We start from the raw sequence: 22,311 nt of genomic DNA, 5'->3' as shown, positions 1-22,311 counted from the left end.
TCTGCTCTGTTTCTTGTGATAAGAAAAAATGATTTTTTTAAAAATAAAATTAAAGTAATGTTTACCTTTTTAGAGAAATATATTATGTTAAAGGTTAACAAATTCTTTTAAAGAGAACAGTTAACGGTTTGGGATTCTAATAGAGGATGAAATCTTATATCTCATACCAGCATCCTCTTTTATCAGCTAAATTTAAAAAAGAATGAATATTTTCATGCGTAAGTAATTTTATTGAAGTCTTTAAGCAATCGTACTTTTCACAATGACATTCAAATGTTTATCTACTCTTTATCTTAAGTTTCACCATGCACTGTTTCTTGATCCTACAATGTAACAACTATGTTCCAGAATAAACAGAAAAGATACTCCATCGTTAGCTAAAAAGTGATGGAAAATGTGTCTATTATATGCGAAATTGTTAGACTTTTAAACCAAGTTACAAAAGTTTCCGTTCGAAGAAAAAATGGCGCTTCTTCAATATATCATATATTTTGGCCAAAAAATAAATGAATGAAAATAACTTATAATTGTTATAGTTTAGATTATTAAGAAATCTTATGAAACATTCATATGGCTGTGTTTCATGTGCTCAACGAGGTTATTTTGTTTTTTCTGCTTTCTTCTCAAGACTTTTGTTCTAAGACTTGTTTAAAGTATATCATTATTCATTTGACAGGTTTTGTAAAATATGTCTTGTTACAACTCAATAATCAATGAAATCAATGCATTGTCCACCTGAAAAACAAAGTTGAACTAACTCTTAATGATTGCAGACGACCCCCCCCCCATTAATAAGCTTTTTCTTTTTTCGGGCAACATAAACTTGAACATTTTGCTTTTACTTACTTATATTTACTATACTTATATTGTATAGACTAAATGATATTCTAGATTTCAGCTACGTTTAATGTCTGCAATTGATTCACAGTTGTGTTTCGTATTTCACCTATAAATTATTAGAAAAATAAAATGCTTCCTATGGTATTTCCATCCTGTTTGAAAATACATGTAGTGAAAAAAGAAATCACTAAACGAAACAAACATATTTATCAAAGAAATATGTATATATGTTTTTTTAAAGCTACTTTTTGCATAGGTGAGTTACAAAGAAAAAAAAAATACAAGATATTATATATATATTATGATGAAAAGAATACAAAAGAATAAAAAAAACCAACGGTATAAAAGAGGTTGCATAAAATAGTTTATCAAATGAGAATAAGATTAACAGTCAAGAAACACCTGTCTATGGTACATGTATACAGTCAGGGTTATATATTTCTTAAAATGCAAAAGTATTGTTTATGTTCAACAATGAAGGTAATAACCGTTTTTAACTTCATGACGCTTAAGTTCTGCAATCATGTAATTAAATTAATATAACATTGATGAACGAATATAAGTTGCTTATGTAGTATTTAAGAAAAAAATTAAATTGCAGATATAATGCAAGTAGAAGTAAGCATTGATAAAGAAGACACAATAATATAACTTGTTTTTTAAATTTCATCTCATCTTACAACGAACTAAAAACATATTGTGAAAATGGAACTTAATTGTTAATATGCTTTGTATATGACTACAAGTATATAAAAGATCTCATACCGAACGATCAATACTGAAATAAGTAATACACTGTGAGGAATCTATCTTAAAAATACATTTAAACCACCTTATTGGATGCAACATAAATCTATGAGAAATATCCGAGTAAAAGGTAAAAGCAAAATTTGTACATTTAACATTTTACAGTTAACTTATGTTAAAATTGTTCTTTTCCTCCAGTCTGCGACACTTCTCTCTTTCTTTCACAAATTAGAAGTTTAATCAGAATTTGTTTCATTTCTCTATAAATAAAGATGTGAAGATTCAAAATATAGCGAATTGTGCTCAATGTATAAAATTAGTCGTGACATTTTAAGTGCCTTTAAATTTTTAATTTATCATTATCTTAATTGTTTTGGCAAAGAATCTGAACTTGAATGTTGACGTTTAAGACTTACTTTTTCATGAGAAACACTTTGTGGACAACTTGTAGACATTGTTTTCTCTGACATTGATAACTCAGATGTCTTCTCTTTGGTTTGCCGAAATTTTTTAAGGAAGCTCTTTTTCTAAAAAGTAAAAAAAATGTTTATTTTTACAACTGAATTGATACTCTAAAAGTTCAAAGATTTATTATAGATTGAAGATCACAGAATTGCAAAGCTAGCCTTTAACTTAATCTAAGCATGATACCGTTTGCGACCAAAAAATAATTGAAGGAATTCTTTATAATGTCGATTTTTTAATCTTATATAAAAAGCAATTATAGATACTATTGATATCTTTGATTTATGATTTTCATATTTGATTTTAAAATGATAATACTATTAATGATAATCATGTGTAAATTAACATTCTTCCCTCACCTTGGGTTTCATCAATTGTTCATTTGATTTAGATTTCGACGGGCCTTGTGAACTTAGAGTAGTTTCTTTTGTCCCTCGCTCAGCGAAACTTAATATTGTACTCAAACTCTGGTATCTATTTCCTATGCCTTGCCTCACCTGACAAGAAATTGCAAATGTAATATTTGCTGTAAGATATTTTAATGAAATCCCAATAGATTTTTTCTTTGAAATAAAAAAAGAAGAAGGGTCATATCTAAATCAAGATTAAGATTTAAATAAAAAAAAAATAATAGTCATTTTTATATATGTATAGGTACATTATAAAATGTATTACAAATTTTAAAAGCTGACCTTTTTGTCCAACACAACGTGTGAAACAAAAATGAAAAACCCCTGAAAAATAGATATTTATTATAAAAATGGCAATGTGTAAGTAAAAAACATGATTCTGATTTTTAAAACAACAAATAAAATAGAACTTAAGAAATAAGAAAGAAATGAAACTTCTTTTTTTTTCCCTAAGAATACTACTGTAAACATCTCTGCAAATTAAACAAAAGTGTAAAAATCCAAACACGGAAAAACCAGAAAACAAAACATATCAAACCTGGAATGAATTTGCAATGACAAATAAATACTGAAACACAACTGCGTTTTCGTTAACTGCCAGAATTCCGAACAGCCAAGTCACTCCTAGAACTGGCAGAAGTGTTCCGAGTGACCGCAGACCGGATCTAGTAATTATTGAAAATAATTGCTTTATCAGAACGATTTACAAATATAACATGTACGATTCCATGTTTTGTTATGCATTATGTTAGTGGGTTTGTGGCTCAGAAAAAAAACTATGAACAAGTATTTTGCATGTTTTGTGGATACATGCGATATGTTTGTGAAAACTAGTATTATTTTATTATGTTAAACTTTATGTTTGATATTCGATTGTCGGATTATGTTGCGGCATAGGTACTAATAAAACAATTTTTTTTCTACACTGCTAGTAAACCAAATTATATGAATATCAAGATTATTCTTGGTTTGACTCACGACGCTTTCCTCTGTATGGAAGATCTTGCCACTATGCTTGAAGCAAACAACACCCTCAAAAGTGAAACAATTATGAGAATGTTGATCTGAAGGAAAAAAACACAATTAGTTTTCATAGTGAAACAACATTGAGTTTCAATTCTATGAGAAACATTTAAATTCGGTGCCCTGAAAAATCTCCAAATGTCTTTACGCTTTTGAAGAATTTGATGTGCAAGGAAAAACTGAATAGTAGAATTTGTTGCTCAAGAACTTACCAAACTAATCAGACAAACTGGAATGATAAACAAATAGAGAGAGCCACTTTTGATTGACAGCCAGCAGCTAAAAAGTTAAAAAATATTTCTTTACCGACTGGAGTCATTGGTAAACATATTTACGGCAATAAATTCTGTTTTCAAGTATGTATGTAAAAGTAGATACATTCTTTAGTTCTTGCAAAGATAATACTATGTAAAATACGCGTACTATGACTTCAGGTGGTATCCTTTACCCCAAAACGCTCCAAGATTTGTTGCAGTAATAATGACTGGTATACCTGCAAAATAACCGCTATGAGAATGAAACAATATCATCCTTATTTTTTTAATACTTACATCTACTTCCATATTGGTATTTTACGCAACTACCCGACTCTTTTTTTGATCGATGTATACCGTGTTGACAGGGCAATTTAAATCGCTTTAAGCCCCGCCTCCTTCAAATTGCGTCAAATGAACTGAAGTAATCCCAACGATATTATGTATGAAATTGAAGAAAATAATTAACCAAGTGCTTTAAAAAATACGTAAACATGCATCCATGTAACTTGTATATGGATACATGAACTTGTAATGATTCCATATAAATTGTATTAGAATTATTCAGCTGTTAATTATATTTTGTTTATGTGAATGCATATGTAGTCTGAAGATATAATTCAAATGAGGGTTTTTTTTGGTGATGATCCCACCAACCCCCAAAAGTTAAAATTTCATCGCATTATGATACAAAATAAAATAAAGAAAAAAATTGGTCACTTAAACGAACGTTTGAAAAGTCTATACAACTTTTTAAAATTTTAAGATTTATTTAAATAAAACAAAAGGAAATATCTTACATTATATGAAAATATATCTAAAAGGTTAAATCCAACTCGTGAAAGGTTCATTCAAATACATACCCCAGATTCCACCCAGAAACCAACGAATCCTTGATTTCGACTTGAAGTTGTTTGCAACATACAGGGCATAGTAAGTCACTGAAATACTCATGAAGTAATAAACACCTAACCCGAGCATACTGAAGAATGTCACTAAGAAAAAGTAGTGGATAATGGCCGTTATCGCGACGCAAGCAACCTGAAACATAAAAAATAATTAAACGCCGGTGATTAAATATATACTCAGTGTCGGTACATGTATACAGATTACTACTTTACAAATATGAATCCAATAATTTTCAATATATTTATTAAGGTACAATTTTACATGATTGTTTAATGCATTATGAATTTTTGTGCATTGTTTTTTTTCTTTATAAAATCTACGTACATGTATATATTAAATGTATAAGAACTATATATTCACATATTGGTTACCAGATAACATGAGTATTTTATGTTATACATTTTATCAATTTATTTTGAATGTTTCTTTGTAAGATCTACGTTTGTACTTTAATTATGATGTTATATATTCACATTGTACACTCATATACCTATCACTTATCAGGAGGTAGAAATTGATTTTTACCTCATTCGCTGTCTGTTCCACTGACGATATAAATATTGTATACGACAGTATTAACGATCCACAAATATTCAGCATCATGATGTTTTTGTCACTTCTAATAAATCTGAAATTTACATGCAATGAAATGATGTAAACTTTCTGTAGTACATCTATACTCGCTGGAGTTATATTTGTGCATGATACAAATCAGTCTTAGATACCTCCATGTCAGAATGTAAATCAAAGAAGTAAGAAACGTAAAAGCTATGGAGAGAGCTACTCCAACAAGAGACATCGTTTTTAAGAATGGACTTTCTTCTGATACCTAAAATGTAGTCAAGGTAGTTTGGAATATCAACAGCAAATTTCATTTTTGATTTCTTTGACTCTATTTGTATAAGAAAGGGGCCTTTACCTGAGTGTATGGTCTCATTAATATAGCAAAGTTTGTGAGATGGTTACACTGGCAAACTGTTCTCTGACGATTTGTTTGGTTCACAGTGCATTCCTCCTCAGACCATTTACTATATGAAAAAAAAATGAATTAGAAATAAACCCACTTATTGCTGTAACTTTTGTATTAAAAAGCTTTAATTTTAAAATCAGAGAAAACAATTTGTTCACAATAACATACTTTAGATTGAAATCCCAGGAGACACATACAGCGCGCATTTCTGTAGACGTATTCTAAATACACAATGAACGATACAAATAATATAAAAACAGCTTAAATAAACCAATTGAATTAACCTAGGTTAATTGCACTTTACACGTCGGCTAAAATAGGAAACTTTTAAGTTAATTTTACATAATAACTTTATGTCAACTGTAAACCAAAATCACATATTTCTGACATCTTACTTTTACGGTGTGTCCAAACTTTAGATTGAGAGGTGGATTTAACACTCCTAGGTCTTTCTGTGTCGTGAGGGACAATATTTGGGAATTGACAAAGGATCTTTGCTTAGACTTTTCCCCCTGTTTGCCTTTCAACCCTTTACTGGTTGGTTTAATTGATTTTCCAAAAAGATATGAGTAAGATATATCAAGTTTAGTATCGAAGCAAATTTAAAAAAAATCATACATTATGATAATATCAAATCAGATGTTTGAGTATTTGTCAGATTAACACAGATTTAGCTAGATGTAAATAAAGATTTAAACGAAAACTGAAAACTTGTTTTAACAGTTTACCTGTTAGAATCAGATCCCAGAATGTCTAACATTGTTTTATATAGAACAGCAACATAGTTGATCGCTTGTGGAAACATTAAAAAAACAATAAATAAAAAAAATTGAAAGATTGGTTGAAATACTCTTCCAGTATCAATAATTGTTATTAAATCGTGTTTTTACATAATTGTCTTTAACAATAAATGCATATACCGAACAAAAATAGTTTTTTTTTACCTTTTGTAGCGTTTGATGCTTGTTTTGGTAATTTCAGAAAGGTAGAAATTTCTTCGGAGTTTAGAGAAACGTTGTTTGATTGTTCATCCGGAAAACGTATTCCCGTTTCATCGATTTTTGCCCGGTTGATAACAAGCTCTTTAAAAAAAACCCATCAATTTATACAGTGTTTTTTCTTCTACATGTATTGGCAATTATAAACGATAAGGAAATGGCTTTTTACCAAAATTAGATCCGTTAAATTTAGTCGTTGTAATATTGTCGTTTTGGAGTGTAATCTTGCTGAAACGGTCCATATTTTTTAGGAGAAAGCTGGGGTCTTTTTCTGCCTAAAAGTAACAAACTTTGTAAAATACTAATTGATATTAGTGAGCAAATAAACCACAATGAAGCGTTATACTTTTCTGCTAAATGCATGCCATGTTTTTTTTTTTAACTGTTATTTCCTTACCTAATTTATTGAACTTTTCTTACATTATGTGTTAAAATTAAAGTTTCAGATAAATTTATCACTTGTCAATTTTTTTTTAATTTGAGTTTTGGATTGTTTGTAAAATGAATATTGTACGCTTTAGAGATGTTTGGACTCTGTAACAAAAGAACAATCCCAAATACTTGACACAAAATACTTATTTACATTGAATATTATGTTTGTGTTCGTTTAAACGAAAGCGTATTCGAACTACTGTTAGTATTCTTTGTATCACCTCACTCTGAAAATCAGTAAGTGTTGTACAATGACCTCGAACAAGTGTTGACCATGCACAGATGATCGAAATATTAAGCTGGTTAATATAATAAATCTTTCAGGTTTGACATTAAACGATGGATTGATTGTGCTCCAGGCCACAAGTATGCTCTTCTAAGTAATGACAACTTTTAACTTTGTCATATTTAGTTAATAAATACACAAATACAAGAACTTCATTAAAATTTTTATACCAAATGATTTGTTTTTGATTTATATTACAATATTGTATAATGTAAATTTACCTCTTTGCTTACAGTAGTCCAAGAGTTTGAGTTATTGGGCGATAAAATGTTATCAATAACAGCGTAAAATACCTGAAATTAATTAAAACATATAAAATATCGTTACTGTTAAATTTATAAGGAAATTGACATTGTGAACGGTATTCTTTGTGTACATTGTAAGCTGTATATTGCGACATCCTAAAAGACACACTAATTATTCCAACACCGTGAAATATCTGTTCTTTTTTGTGTCTGTGCATTATTCAGGTATACGCTAATAAAGATAACATGGACATTATACATCAACAAATTAAGACAATGGACGTTAAGTGCAAATTGCGGTAAACATAAAATTATCTTTCACCTAAAATCAGAGAACTGAAATAAGAGAGCCATATGCAAATATTTGTGTCATAACTAGTTTGCTGTTGATAATTTTAGTTACATATTTTAGAAACACAAGACTTAGTGAAACAGTTTATGAGTAAACGCTTCTTATGACACATGTTAATCCGACTATTTAGGCAAGATTTACATAGTGCTTTGAACATGTTCCATTGAATAAATCAAAAGGAGAAGGACGGAACAATGAATTGCCATTGAATATAAAATAAGCAAGTAGAATCACAAACAAAATTTACTTTGAACGTGTTAGTTACAAATTTATTCTACTGTTCGAAGTTTTTGCTGCAGGCATAGAAAACAGGTACACGTACATTTTAAAATCATATCACTTTAACCAAGAAAATAATCAGTACTTTTGAGTGAAAAGGGTCAAAACAATTATTCAGTGTTGATAACGAGGGAAACGTTTTCGCCGACTTTTCACAATTTTCTAGTCCAACACTTTTTAATAATAGGTGAATGAATGAGAGGTTATAACGTAGATAATTCCAATACATGACCTCTTTTTCGATAGGTAATCCTGTAGCGTTGGTTACTGTTACAATCTTCTCTAAAACACCAAGGGGCAAACTCAGATCACCAGCACCGATTCCATTTGTTGACGATGTCAGGTTTTTCATCAGTTGTAGAGTATTGTTTACTTGATCCTGTGTTTCATTTCCGATGATACTTTCCAACTTGAAAAAAAACAAAACTTATTTTGAAAGATTTTTACTACAATAAAAAATGATTCATACACTCATGATGTAATAAATCATTGTTTATGCATTATGTAAGGTAACTTACAAGTGACGATGCATTCACCAAAGCTTCGTTGGTGCAGTTGATAAAGTTAGGAGGTTCCCATTCTCCATGTTCATCACAAAATCTTGTTGCTACTCCTAGATTAGATTTGTTTGTAAATGAATAATAAACATAACAAATTATACTATGAGAAACATTCTTATATACCACTTTTTGGGAGTTGATTTTAATCAACTGTCCTATGCAGTTACTCTGGCAAACCCAAAGTGAAACAGTGTTTGGACCTGAGCACAAATCATCACCGCTGACAAGACTTAGATCTTGAAAATAATGGATAAATTCGGTGAACTGTATGCTGTACCATTGGTTTTCAAGGAAACGTTTTTTAAATACCTTGAAAATAGTCAGATTTTATAAAGTACGAACAATTTAATTATATTTTGTAGTTGTATGTATTCCTACGCCAGTGTTCAATAAAGTTTCGTGCAACCAGACGCTCGGCTATATCCGTAAATCTCCGAAAAGCAGAGAGTCTCTCTTCGTAGTCGGAGATTAACGGAGACAGCCGAGCGTCTGGTTGAACGGGACTAGAGTTCAATATTGCGTGGATCCAGACGTGAACAATTTTTAGAAGCATTTCGATTACTGATACACAGTTTAGTGGAATTAATTCTATCTTTGAATATTACACAGCATGATTCATATAAAGTTTCATATTCAAGAGAGCAAATAACAAAGAAAATTGTTATTTTTAATTAATATAATTCAAAAATCAAGAAGTTCCTGGTGATGTATCGAGAAATGTATTGACAAAATTCAAAAGAAAAAATAAGGACATTTACTCGAGGATGTCCTTAAACAACAATTTTAAAGCTGTTAAAGAATATTGTGTGAAAAATTCGACATCGGAATGAGTTGATTTATAAGATTATCTAAATGTAAGGAGAAGTAAATATTATCTTTTGTGTTGTATCTTTTGTATATCTTTATACGATTTACGTTTATGTGCATTTGCGCAGGAAACGTTAACAGCAAAAAGAAAAAAAAAAGAAAAAAAAAGACTCGACACCAAGTTTTCAAACGATCGTATCAAAATACACTTAGTGTATATTTATACAAAATTTTACATAGTTACTAACATTTTATATCAATATAGCGATTACGACGTAACTTTATTTAACTGAATAATTTTTGTAACAATAAATATTAATTTTTATGTATCTAGAATAATAAAGTATATAAATGTATGAATCAGAAATCTCATGATAAAGTCTTACGTATCCATCTTCTAAAACGTATCTTCTAGTCTGTGTGTGTGAGAGAGAGAAAGCGAGAGTGATGAAGAGAGAGAGAGAGAGAGAGAGAGAGAGAGAGAGAGAGAGAGAGAGAGAGAGAGAGAGAAAGAGAGTACGTCGATGAACAAACGTCTCTACACAAGTTATACATGTAACAATACACGGGTAGGTAAAAACTTAAAACTGTTTTTGCAATTTAAAAAAAAAATTACAACTGTATACAACTTTTTATAACAATTTGCTCTAGGCTACCTTTTTGATATTTAGGACACGGCTCTTTTAAAGTTATTCCCGCCATGGTAGTATTCCATAATATTCCATATATTTGTTCATCTTTGCAACTCATCAATTCTTTAGGATCTTCAAAACACATACATCTGTTAACTATAGCAAAATGTGTAATTAAGGAAATTTATTCAGTTCACAAATCTTTAAGAATGGAGATAATTTACTAACAAACATGTATGAATATACATGGGTGTAGAATGTCATTTACACATATGTTCTAATTTTTAGCTTATTTTGTTACGGATTTCAAAAGTCAAAGAATACACTTAAGCCCTTCTGTAGCAATATCTTAGGTTTAGGTATCATTATTGTTACGAACCCTCGATGTTGAGGTACAAATATATGACGAAACAGTAATGCTTAATCTCCAAATAATGTTGAAGCAACATTAAATATAAAAAATGGAAGTTTGAAACGTTAACATATCGTTATTATTTCATTCATAAATTTATTATTTCATGAGAAGTAAATACCAAATACATATTGGTGTTTTGTATATCTCGAATCACAGCCCTGACAGGTGCCCGTCTTGACGTGACTTTTGCGACAATCGGGGTCAGAACAAGAAATGTAGCAATCATCACCGGTGTATCCAGGTAAAGGGCACCCTAAACAAATAAAGATTTTTTTTTAATTCTTGGTTATAAAATTTAGGTTTGTTTTTAATTACTTTATAGTTTAAGATGAAGTTGAGTTAATTTTTTTCTGAATATAGACATAGTAAACGGTCTCAATTATTTAAATTTAATGCAAAACTATTTTTTCTAAATGATGGTTTCAGACCCAGAATATTTTTTACAATGATGAAATAACTAGTCAGAATATTATTGTAAAAATAAGTAGCTGATAAGGGGTATTTATGGTGTGTCAAATTATTGACTGGTAAACACTTTGTTTCAAACTCTGAATATATAGAATGTTGCTGCTGATTTCACAATCGACAATTATAATGCGTTCCCATTTCATGTAAACAGTATAACTTGCCAATTATTCATCTTGTTCATTTACAATGACAATGAGCTTGGCATGGAGGTACATATAATTAAATACAAGGCATGTAAATATGCACCATTTAAACCTATGCATAAAGATCTCCATTGCATTTACTAATTCACGACACCACCCTAATTTACATTTTTAGGCTAATAATTTTATTTTGGAAAACGTTACAATTTTAAATGGAATATTTTTTTTCTTTTCTGTAAATTATCCTGTTATACGCTTGAAATACTTACCATACACTTCAACTTCGCAAAGAGAGATGAATACAGAAAGCACATAGTAGTAAAAGTAGGTAACGTTGGGCAGTCTCTCGTTGTAATATATCACGTATTGTCCATTCAGAGAACATGGGGTATCAAAAACGTCTGGAAAAGTGTCCAGAGTAAAGTTGTCGTCTATATAACACAAAACCCCATCCGATTTGCTGGTTGTATTGGAGACGTATATAGAAAATCCCAAAAGCTGCGTTTTTCCCCTAACTGACCAGTATGAATCTATATCGAAAATTTTAACTAGTTTATTTTTTGTGAACTACCATTAGGAAACACAAATACATAGAAAGCGTTAAAAATTGTAAGAAACGATTGTTAAGTTTTCTCTTTATAAAATGCTTCCTTTCAGATAACTCTGTACATGCCATTGCTATACTCATGTATTTCTAAATGAGTATTTAGAATGTCTTAGTTCTTGTAATCTATAGTAATTATCATTGGTCTGAAATGTACACTAGAACAAAATCCACAGCACAAAAACTAAATTTTCTTAAATACTTTTTGGTAAATAATTTAATGGGGGACAAATGTTTTGTGTAATGAATTATTACATTCATAGATAAAATCATTGATTGATTGTATATCAACTGGAATTCTAGTTTTTATTGCATTTCAGAAAATGTGTTCCTGTTTATTTTCATTCTTAAAAAAAGAAAAATATATAAAAGTTTATGTCAGCGAGCATTCTTCAATCCAAACTTATCTAAATTCACCTCATTTTTTGGCTGTTCACAATAATATGTTAGGCACTACAATAATCGAAACGAAAAAACAGAACTATATTGACATATGTACAAAAGTTGTCAACCAATGTCCGAGGTTATGTATGATGTTTGTACACAGTTAAATTATATTTCAGTTACATTTATCGATGGTAAAAAAAGTTTCTTTCAAAATTATGAAACTGTCAGAATTGATTTTCATTTTCTAATAAAGCCATACATAAAAGTTTGATGTACAATGCATGATGTATTTGAATCTCGGACTAATATAACACAATATAAAATGCATACTCTGCAAGTTTTATTTTAATGAATTTCAATTTAGTTTTTTTTTAAACATGGATGAAATCAAATGATTACTGTTTTCTAGCTATATTTTCGTAAGTGTACATTGATATATGTACAATGTAATTGTTTTAACAAACACGGTTTATTTTGGGAAACATTATACCCTGCGCTATATTGAAACAAAAGCATTTTGGAAAATGTTCCTCATTAAACTTTTAGTAAAAACTCAATTACTCGCACGATATTTTGATGTAGAATACATGGTCTGTAGAATAACGTTGACAAATTTACAAAGATTTCGCCTAGCGTAAGGCCCTTGTTAAACAACGATACAACATTTTAAAAAAGACCGGTATCATGTCATTTAACTTTTTAAAAGTGTTTAAAAGTGTTTTTGCAACTATATATACAGAAACATACTATTGGGGTAATATATCCGGATATCATGGATGCTGTAAATACTGGTCAGATTAACCCACCAGGTGGCGTTTTGTCCTGCATTAGTGCATGAGCATTGCCCACCATTGACGTATAAATCCGACTTCTGCCCATCCACAGCATTGTTTGAATTTGTGTTGTATTTGAAGCTTTCTGGATATTGATATGTTGGTCTACCAAGCGCTAAATTAACTAAAGAAAAACAACGAAATGTACATTATTTCGTGTGAATCTTTCAATATTCAGATTTTTATAGTGTTACATCTAATTCGCAATTCTTTAATTCCCTTGTTTCACTTATTTACATGATGCCCCAGATATTGAAAATGGTACGGAGAAAACACAATTATGCTACCCTAATCCATAAAGTTTTCACCTTTGCACTCTGTGCCCCCCCCCCTTAAAAGAAAATGGTAACTTAACGTTGGTAACAACGTTATTGTTGACAAGCCACTCGTGTAAAATAGTTCGTGTAGCGTGGGTGATCGTTCGTGTAACGTGCGGGATCGTGCGTGTATCAGGAAAAATGGTTTGCGTTTTTTACCGTGGGTGTTCGTGCGTGATCGTGCGGTTTTTTCGTTTTGTAACCTTAATTACGGAATGTCAGGATTTATTCTGAAAACAACGACAAATAGGCTTTGTAAAACATTGTGAATTTAAACCTTTTTATTGTCACAGTTCATATTAATTTATTTATTTAATGTTCATCAGCGCGCATTGCTGATAGAACGCAATGCTGTATGTATGAATGAGTGCATGTGTGAATGTTGTGATAAGTCACGTGGTTTTTCCATTTTTAGGATTTAGTGACCAGGTACATGTATATATGTCTTATTGACCAATGACAGACGACTTTAAACTCGTTAATATGCATGTTTTACTTACTTCGCTCACTATATAAGCGCAAGTCCCGCCAAATCTAGTACCCACAGATTCTACCCTTTACGGCGCTAGTATCATTTACTGTTATATTCCATTCCTGATCTTCAAAGATCCAGTTATTTATTTATTATTTAAAGTCCTGGATACCTGGTAAGATCACTGTTAAACATATTATTGTAACATCATGTTCAGTGATATTGTCGGTAAATCACCGGTATTATAATTGGGAAAACCATTGTGTTTGTAATTTAATTTAATATGTAGTACATGTAATTGTCTTTCGTCAATATCTTTCGTCAACGTGTGTGTGTTGTGTTGTGAATGTGTTTTCTGTGTTTTCTAGGTTTCTTTTCATATATAATATAAAAGCAAAGTACGAATCCAAGTCTTTGATCGTTATTTATTAACGACCCTGTGACAATGGCGCCCACGTTGTTTATGCTTTGAAGGAAACCAGGGTCCAGATTCCAGATCCAGGGACAAGGTTCCAACACCAGGGCCAGACATGTTCGAGGCGGCTGTGTGAAAGTGCCAATATCCTTGTGAAAAGTAGGCCTACAACTTCAGTTTATAAGTGAGCGAGCTCCGTCGACCACTACTACTATTCATCTGTTCATACCATGGCTAGCTATTGTTCATACTCGGAGATGAGTTCAATTCAGGACACCGTCCAGTGATCCGATTATTTGTGGAGATCTCTTGATCTAGTGCGGGAACAGGTGTATTCGCGTCGAAAACTGCGCGCAGTGATAGCATCGATTACAGAATTTCCATCTGTGAAAAATTCCAATTAAATGTGAACAAGTGCTATCCATTTATGTATATGTTCTATGTTTTGTAAATGTCTGATTTGTTTGTAATGTCAATTGTCTTTGTTGTTTACATGTCGTTTATGTTGATTGAATGAGAGTAAAGCCGGCTGTGTGCAAGGTGCGTGCTATTCAAGCGTGAAAGTGATCGGGCTCGAGATTTTTTTTTCATGTGTTTTGATTTTGTACTTCCGGAAGTGTAGAAACGTGTTTTCCCTAGGTATAATATCAGTCTGAATCGCGATTGTGAACGATATTTACACTGAAAATATGTACACGTTTACTCAATGATTTGTTTAGCATATGTTGATGTTGTCATATGTGTTTTGTGGACTGTCAATGTGTCTGTCTTAAATTTTTTTGTGTTTTCGTGAACAATTTTCCCCACCCCTGCCCACCCCAGCCTATGATCCAAATATTATTGGTCAACTGCGCGCGTTGCATTTCACGATATTTATTTGCAGCCTTGACTAACCCTGAATACAGGACACCAGGACATTTGGACAAAGAAGACTGACAATCGGGTATTTATTAGTTGTGTAATGACTTAGTGTATACAGTTGTCATTAGATACTTCAAGTCGTGTGTGCATTAGATTTAGTGTGTATGCTTCATGTCTGTATGGTAGAACAAATGCGCATTGCGATAATTATTTTCAATTTGCTTTTGTGTCTGTCTCAGTGTCTGAGGGAAGTAAGTGTCACTATGGCGAGTAATGATGAAACTTCATTGGAAGATCTTATCAGTCAGATAAATTCAGAAAATCATTACAGGGTTATTCCAAAGGAAGAATATCAAATGTTACTGAAGTGTAAAGCTGATAGTGTCAAACAAACTCCTTCTTGTAATCCCAGGTTACCATTTGCTTCTACAGATGAGGGTGCTAGGCCAAAGTTTAGTCCAAGGGTGAGTTTGCCCTTCCCCAGGTTATTTAACTCTACTATGACTAGTGCTCTGTGTCAGAACTCCAACCCAAATCCAGTCAAACTGCCATCTTTTAGTGGTAGTGAAACATTACAAAAAGGGGATGTCAGTTTTGAAGTTTGGTCTTATGAGGTTAGATGCCTTAAGAGCCAATTATCAGAAAATGCTTTATTACAGCTTGTTCGTAGTTCTTTGAAGGGCCAAGCGCGTGAAATCTTAATGCCTCTTGGTGAAGATGCCACGATTGACAACATTCGCGGGAAATTGGAAGACTTTTATGGGAATGTCTGCACACCTGAAAATATTATGCAGAATTTCTATGCAGATCATCAGAAAGAAGGTGGGGCAATTGTTACCTATGGTTCTAGATTGGAACAATGTATCTCAAAAGCTGTAAGATTAGGTCACATTGACTCTAGTGCTAAAGACGCAATGTTAAGGTCAAAGTTCTGGTCTGGATTGAGACGCGCTCAATTAAGAAATGCTACCACACATAAGTATGAATCAGTTAAAGAGTTTTATTCACTGCTGAGAGAAGTGAGACAGATAGAACAAGAGGAAAATAATTTAAAATCTGTCAATGCAGTTACAAAGCCTAGTGTTTCCATGTTGACAAATATTGATTCTCTCACTATTCAGAATTCAGAATTTGAACAAATGCAGAAACAACTCTCAGATCTACTTGGTCACATGAAAAAGCTTGATGATCGCATGGGTAAATTAGAGCAAAATGTTTCATCAAACAATTATAATCCACAAAATGCTTACAGATCAGACTCCTTTCAGGGTAGACAAAGATATTACCCAAGAGGCAGTGGAAACTACTCACAGCAACATAGGAGGCAATTCCAACAGCAGAATCAGTCGCGCAATCAGCAGACTAAAAGTGGTAACTCTGGTCAGGTTGGAGGTAACAATTTAAACTAATATCATCTTCTGTTGTGGGGCAAACAGAGGATGCAATTAATGAAAGCCCTATCAGAACAACAAATCAACAAAATACTGACAGTTTATTTTCTAGATTACTTGGTGAATCCAATGATACTGAAATATTTATCAATGGTGTCAAGACCAAAGCACTGATTGATTCAGGCTCTATGGTATCATGCATTTCAGAAGAATTTTTCAAATGTTTGAATCCTATGCCAATTTGCATGATATGTCAGAACTTGGACTGAACGTTCAAAGTGCCAATGGCAGTTTGCTACCTTACAGTGGTTATGTAGAGTTAGAAATTTGTGTACCCTGTTTTGGTAACTCATCTTATGCTATACCTGCTCTTGTAGTTCCTCAGACTAATTATTCAAAAATTGTGCCTGTTATTGTGGGAACTAATTTCATTCGTATTTGCAGGAATACTTATGAACAGACATTAGATGAAGATGTCCCAGATGAGTGGAGAGTAGCATTTAACAGCTTAAAAGATGAAAGGCCAGTAAAGACAACGAACAATTCTAAATGTAATGTACTAATTATGCTTGATTATGCATGATTTCGATAGACAGAAAGACATGTTATTTGACTTAGTCATTTTAGAATTCGATTGCTCATAACTAATAGAAGAGTTTTTAATCAAACGTTGATCTATGTCATGACATTGAGCAAAATTTAAAATAAATGAATACAATTTAGAGGATTCGAATGGTTATATGAGAAACCACAAAAAATGCTATGTTTCAACAGTTTAATCCATAAATTAGGTTTCGCAGCCCCCTACCATGACCATCCTATGTTATACTATGATATTCGATTTTAATGCTAAAGGTTTCCAATGCAATGCTATGAGATTTGTATGCTTTGCTATGGGAAATTGAAATAAAGGGCTTAATGATATGGTATTGTATACTATCCTATGCTATGCAATGAGATTTGAACAAAAACGCCTATATACACAGAGTTCCACACATTTGGAAGTAAAAAAAAAATAAGAAACAAAAGTGTACCACTATTTAGCTATGTGAACATCTATTTTTTTTTTTAGATAAAAACATTCAAAACAGAGTTAAACTTATTATGTATGTTATGCTATGGTAAACAATGGTATGATGTGACGAAAACAGTTCTATGAGAGATTGTATGTTATGATATGCGATTTCAATGCTATGCTATGGTGTATGCTGTAAAAGATATGCTTGAACTGATTGTATATCAAAGCTTTTTTAAAATCAGAGATGTGACAAATTTCAAAATTAGTCTAAATATAGTACCAAAGAAAACCCCACAAAATTAAAGTATGAAGATCACATTATAGAACGATGCCCTAATACGATGCCGAATTTGATAAAGTAGACGGTTTATTGTTAATTGTTACAACATAAAGCACAAACCAATCACCTCGTTCAAAAAGTTAGACGCTCTTAGTACCTAAAATACATTCTTACATTAGAAAGTAAAAGTAAATACCGTTTTTGAAAATATTACGCTACATTGAAAATACAGTTTAATTTTATACTGTTTCCTTTTATTTTATCATATAACTGTCACTGTATTTTTCGTTCTTATTATTCATACTACCACATGTTAGACGAACATACAAAGGAAGTTTAAATGATGGTGGCTTGATTACATAAATTGTAGGGCTAATATGTCTTTTTGCGGTAATTTGCCTCTTCATTGAAGATATGATACTCAAAGAAAATGGGAAGTTCCTATTTCAATGTGAATAAGAAAATGGGTAACACCAATGCCTTAGGACGAAAAAGACAAACAACAAAAACACTTGTCATGTGATAATAAAGGAACTAGTAATGCACAGAGGATTTAAAAAGGATAACATGTAGTTTGATTATTTTATGTTTTTAGCTATTAACTAATAATAAAAAGTTAACTGTTAATTAAATTGATTTTTTAGCTTTTTACCTATCATAACAGTTAAACTGTCCACGTGAGGCACCGAAATAAATTAACATAAAACTTCAACTGTATCAGGAGTCAGGCTTTGGGCAATTTATATTGTAAAGTAAAGCATAACATTTATATGGGGAAGGAAATTCAAAAAACATATTTTATTTATATTTAAAAAATGGTTAAAATTATCAAATGCATCCATGCTGTTTTTTTTTTTCTAAATACATTTTTAAGCTTTAATGCACGGTTGAAGTTAGGGAAATCGTATTTACTGGTGGCTGACATAATGTAGAACTGTTTTGCATTCAAAACCAAAAAAAAAAAAGAATGATTATTTTGACGTCACACCATCTACTCTGGTTTGTTGTCACGTATATAATGAACAGAGTGCTCCGAATAAAACACTGCTTTATACTTTTCTTTACACAAGTATCCGACGGAACAAAATTTATCATATTTAGGTTCACACGCCGATCTTAAGAATAAATGCTTGTAGGCATAAATATATGCATTGTTATTAAATAAATGACAGCTATCATTCAATGTTGAAAACTACTTCGAGTAAATTCTATTCGAAGTCAAGTTCTTTGCTAACCCAATAAGTATGTTTTATGTAATCGGATGATAAAAATACAATCTTTAAACTCGGAGTTACCATGCCGAAATAACGACGTCAAATAGTTTCTAAGATACTTGGTATCTGTTGAAAATTTCCACATCTACGCGGAGATTTCTCTGAGAATAACCTCTTTTCGATTTCAACGAACATTTTTCGTTTGAGGGTGGTCTGTAATTCAGTGGAAAGGTAAAAAGGGGTCTTAAAACGATATTGTTTCAAATTTGTTAGAACTTTTTATTTAGAGGGAATATCATGCTTTGCTTATACCGATGCCATTTTGATTAAACAAACCGGAATAGAAGGTGTGACGTCATAGATTAAAGTTCCAGTGGAATATCCGATAGAAACGGGACGTTCAAATTAAGCAATCCATTTTCTTGATTTAATAATTGTCCCCGGGAAATAATGAAGCAAACAAATGAAATAAAATACGATTTACAATTATCGTACATGCCAATTAACTGATTTATTGTACAACATTTTTTTAGTATCCTGCTTCTTTAAATCACCGCTACCACTTGTATATTAGTTAACGTAATATTTCTTTTTTAATTTCTGTCTTTAACGTTTTGATTGTACGACAAAAAATAATTTTTGGTCAAGAGAGTTTTGTAAATATACTCTAATTATTTTCTCGTTACTTTGATGTAAAACAAGCTTTGTTGAGTTAACAAAGTAAATGACGTAAAGTTGGGTTTAAAAATGGCAATCTTTACAATTAAAAGAAATAAGCCCATTCTAAAATTTAATTTTGTCGCAATTTTTAAATGTCCTTGAATACAGTCATCATTTCTTATCATCAAGTACCTTGTCAAAGGCATTTCCTGTATATGTCCAATTAGTATTTACATGTACACATGTACATTTTGGACGACTATCAACGCCGCATATAACTGGAATATGGACTAGCACAACAAAACACATTAAAAAAGAAAACTGACACATAAATATATATGCAGTTTTCTCTATTTTCAAGTTAATGATTTAAAATTTACCTTGCTACTCCTATCCCATTCAAAAAGATAAAAAAAAATCAACGGTAGTACCTGTTTCTAAAATTAGTTTAATGCAAAATTTCTGATATTTATATATTATTAAATTGTTCTTTACTCACCGTAAGCAAAGCTTGAAGAAATACAAAAGTTAAGACAAAGAATAGTCTTAAACATATTCTGACGATCGCCAAAAGCAATAGAAATCATTGCTAAAACTGAAAATATAAAAATGATATTTATTTTTTTTTAAAAACTAAATACTACTGATAGTGATAAGTCATTCATAACGTGGGAATTGCCTTTACATTCTTTATAAATATCCTCTTAAATATAATTATTTTCTTAATTATTTCTATTTTTTACTTTGAAAAGATAATAAATAAAATTATAATGTATTCTTATGTTTTACTTTGCAGTCTTGATGGGTTACCAATTTGGCTATAAGTGATACTTACAGAATAATAATTTAAATCACAAGAAAATATTTGACACCTATACATAATTACGATCATTAATAAATTTCGCCATTTAATAAAAATAAAAAATTAGGGTTACACTACTGAAAGAACCAGATTGTTAAAGGTTTTCAATACCAGCATAAATCAGTTAAAAATAATACAAATGTGGAACAGAAGATGTATATATTATAGTTTGCGCATATTTACTAAAATAAATCAAATAAAAGTTTCATTAATACTCTGATTTAATCAAATCTTAATTTTTGACATTTACCATTTATTGTCTCAAGATTAGCTTTAGATATTTATTTATATAAACGAATTTTTTAAACAACTGTCTTTTTTGCAAAATATTTATGAATATCAAATCTTTATTCAGTTCATTTTTGCACTTTTATGAACATTATATCCTGATTTATTTTTTTAGTCTTTAAATTCCTGATGCATTTCTATATTTGTACAAAGTATGTTAAGTGTTTGCCATTTAAAGAACAATTCAGAACTGTAGATTTAAGAGCTCTCATAAACAGTACTTAGCTACGAGAAATACAATTGCAATACAGAAGACAACTACTCTCAAACAAACAAGTGTACAACTCAAGCTAGATAATACAATCTAAGTACTTCCTTCGTGAATTCCTGTTAGATGCAGTATACTGACACTACATTAGCTCTGTTAATGAAAAAATTCTTTCAATCGAGTGATGGAAGACTTTTTACACATTTAAACAAGTTAATAATTGAAACACATGATATTGTGATTGATGTCGGATTTGCAACACTGGCGAGTAAATTAGAACACGATGAATGTTGTAAAAAATTAATGAATAAATTTATTAAAAACCTAGTATTAAACCTATCTATCAATAACAAATTGTTGTTTTTGTTCAAATAACAGCGATGTAGTTTAATTAGATAATATAGTACATCAGATAAAATAGTACATCAGTAAAACTAAGTAAAAAAGTAACAGTATATATGTATATTTGCTTATTTTTAATGTCATCATTTAAATATTAAAAATTTTAATCTATAGATAAAAGTGTAGTTAGATCTGTGGACTAGAACTTTTATTGATTGGATCGCCAAATAATCATAATAACTGAACAAACCTGACCCAGTTAAAAAGTCTGATAATATTGTTGCAAACTTAATTCATTTGTAGAAAAAAAAGTTTTAAAAATACTATTAAAGAATATTGGACAGTGCCGAAAGCAAACCGTACAGACAGAGTAAAGCATAAAAATCACACTAGTAGTACTTACATAACAATGTTCTTTCGAACTTCTATCATCACACTACTCCATGCAACTGCCGTTATACGAAGCCAGCAGGGATGTTTAAAAGCAGCTCTTGGTATAATTAAAAACCTTTAGTGAGAGTTTGCAATGCAATTAAGGCTGTACGAGGGTTGTTCGGAAATTATTGAGACATTTTCTCTTATTCTTTTAGTAAAAAAGATAAACTCTTGAAATTTTACCAAAACGTAAATCAGGATAGAGTTTATCAAAGTGACAAGTTTCTTGTTCATTGCATTAATAGATCATTCCTAGTAAGCTGACCAAAATGCCTTCGTCCTGTAACCCGGCGCAACTGCAAACTTTTCGCAACGTCATTTTAACGCTTTTTATTGCTCCCGTGTTTTAAACACCTTACAAACGAACTGAAATAAGATTTATTCTTTATTTCTCATCTTTTGTTTTAATTTCAAGATGTTATCATTTACATTATCTCTCATTCTTGTATTTTTAGAGAAAAAAATCGAGTTATTTTTATTCGAAAGTCT

At 31.0% G+C, this 22,311-nt stretch overlaps 1 protein-coding gene across 1 annotated transcript; it reads right to left on the bottom strand.

Moving 5' to 3' along the window:
- Positions 1-226: 226 nt before the first annotated feature.
- Positions 227-21,883, bottom strand: LOC136270876 (adhesion G protein-coupled receptor B1-like). Its single transcript, XM_066069769.1, has 26 exons — positions 21,791-21,883; positions 20,187-20,282; positions 12,974-13,183; positions 11,505-11,765; positions 10,743-10,877; positions 10,234-10,341; positions 8,729-8,823; positions 8,443-8,619; positions 7,556-7,627; positions 6,786-6,891; positions 6,563-6,700; positions 6,347-6,410; positions 6,014-6,152; positions 5,787-5,839; positions 5,568-5,676; positions 5,374-5,477; positions 5,174-5,276; positions 4,603-4,780; positions 3,909-3,978; positions 3,698-3,764; positions 3,441-3,526; positions 3,001-3,127; positions 2,745-2,786; positions 2,412-2,549; positions 2,004-2,114; positions 227-1,847 (listed from the first exon to the last, which is right to left on the bottom strand). The coding sequence occupies exons 2-26, from the start codon at positions 20,272-20,274 to the stop codon at positions 1,824-1,826; spliced, it is 2,805 nt and encodes a 934-aa protein (XP_065925841.1). The 5' UTR covers positions 20,275-20,282; positions 21,791-21,883; the 3' UTR covers positions 227-1,823.
- Between the last annotated feature and the right edge of the window lie 428 nt (positions 21,884-22,311).

This window comes from Magallana gigas, chromosome 1 (genome assembly GCF_963853765.1).
Source record: "Magallana gigas chromosome 1, xbMagGiga1.1, whole genome shotgun sequence".
Lineage (NCBI taxonomy): Eukaryota > Metazoa > Mollusca > Bivalvia > Ostreida > Ostreidae > Magallana > Magallana gigas.
This window is presented reverse-complemented; position numbering and strand designations above follow the sequence as displayed.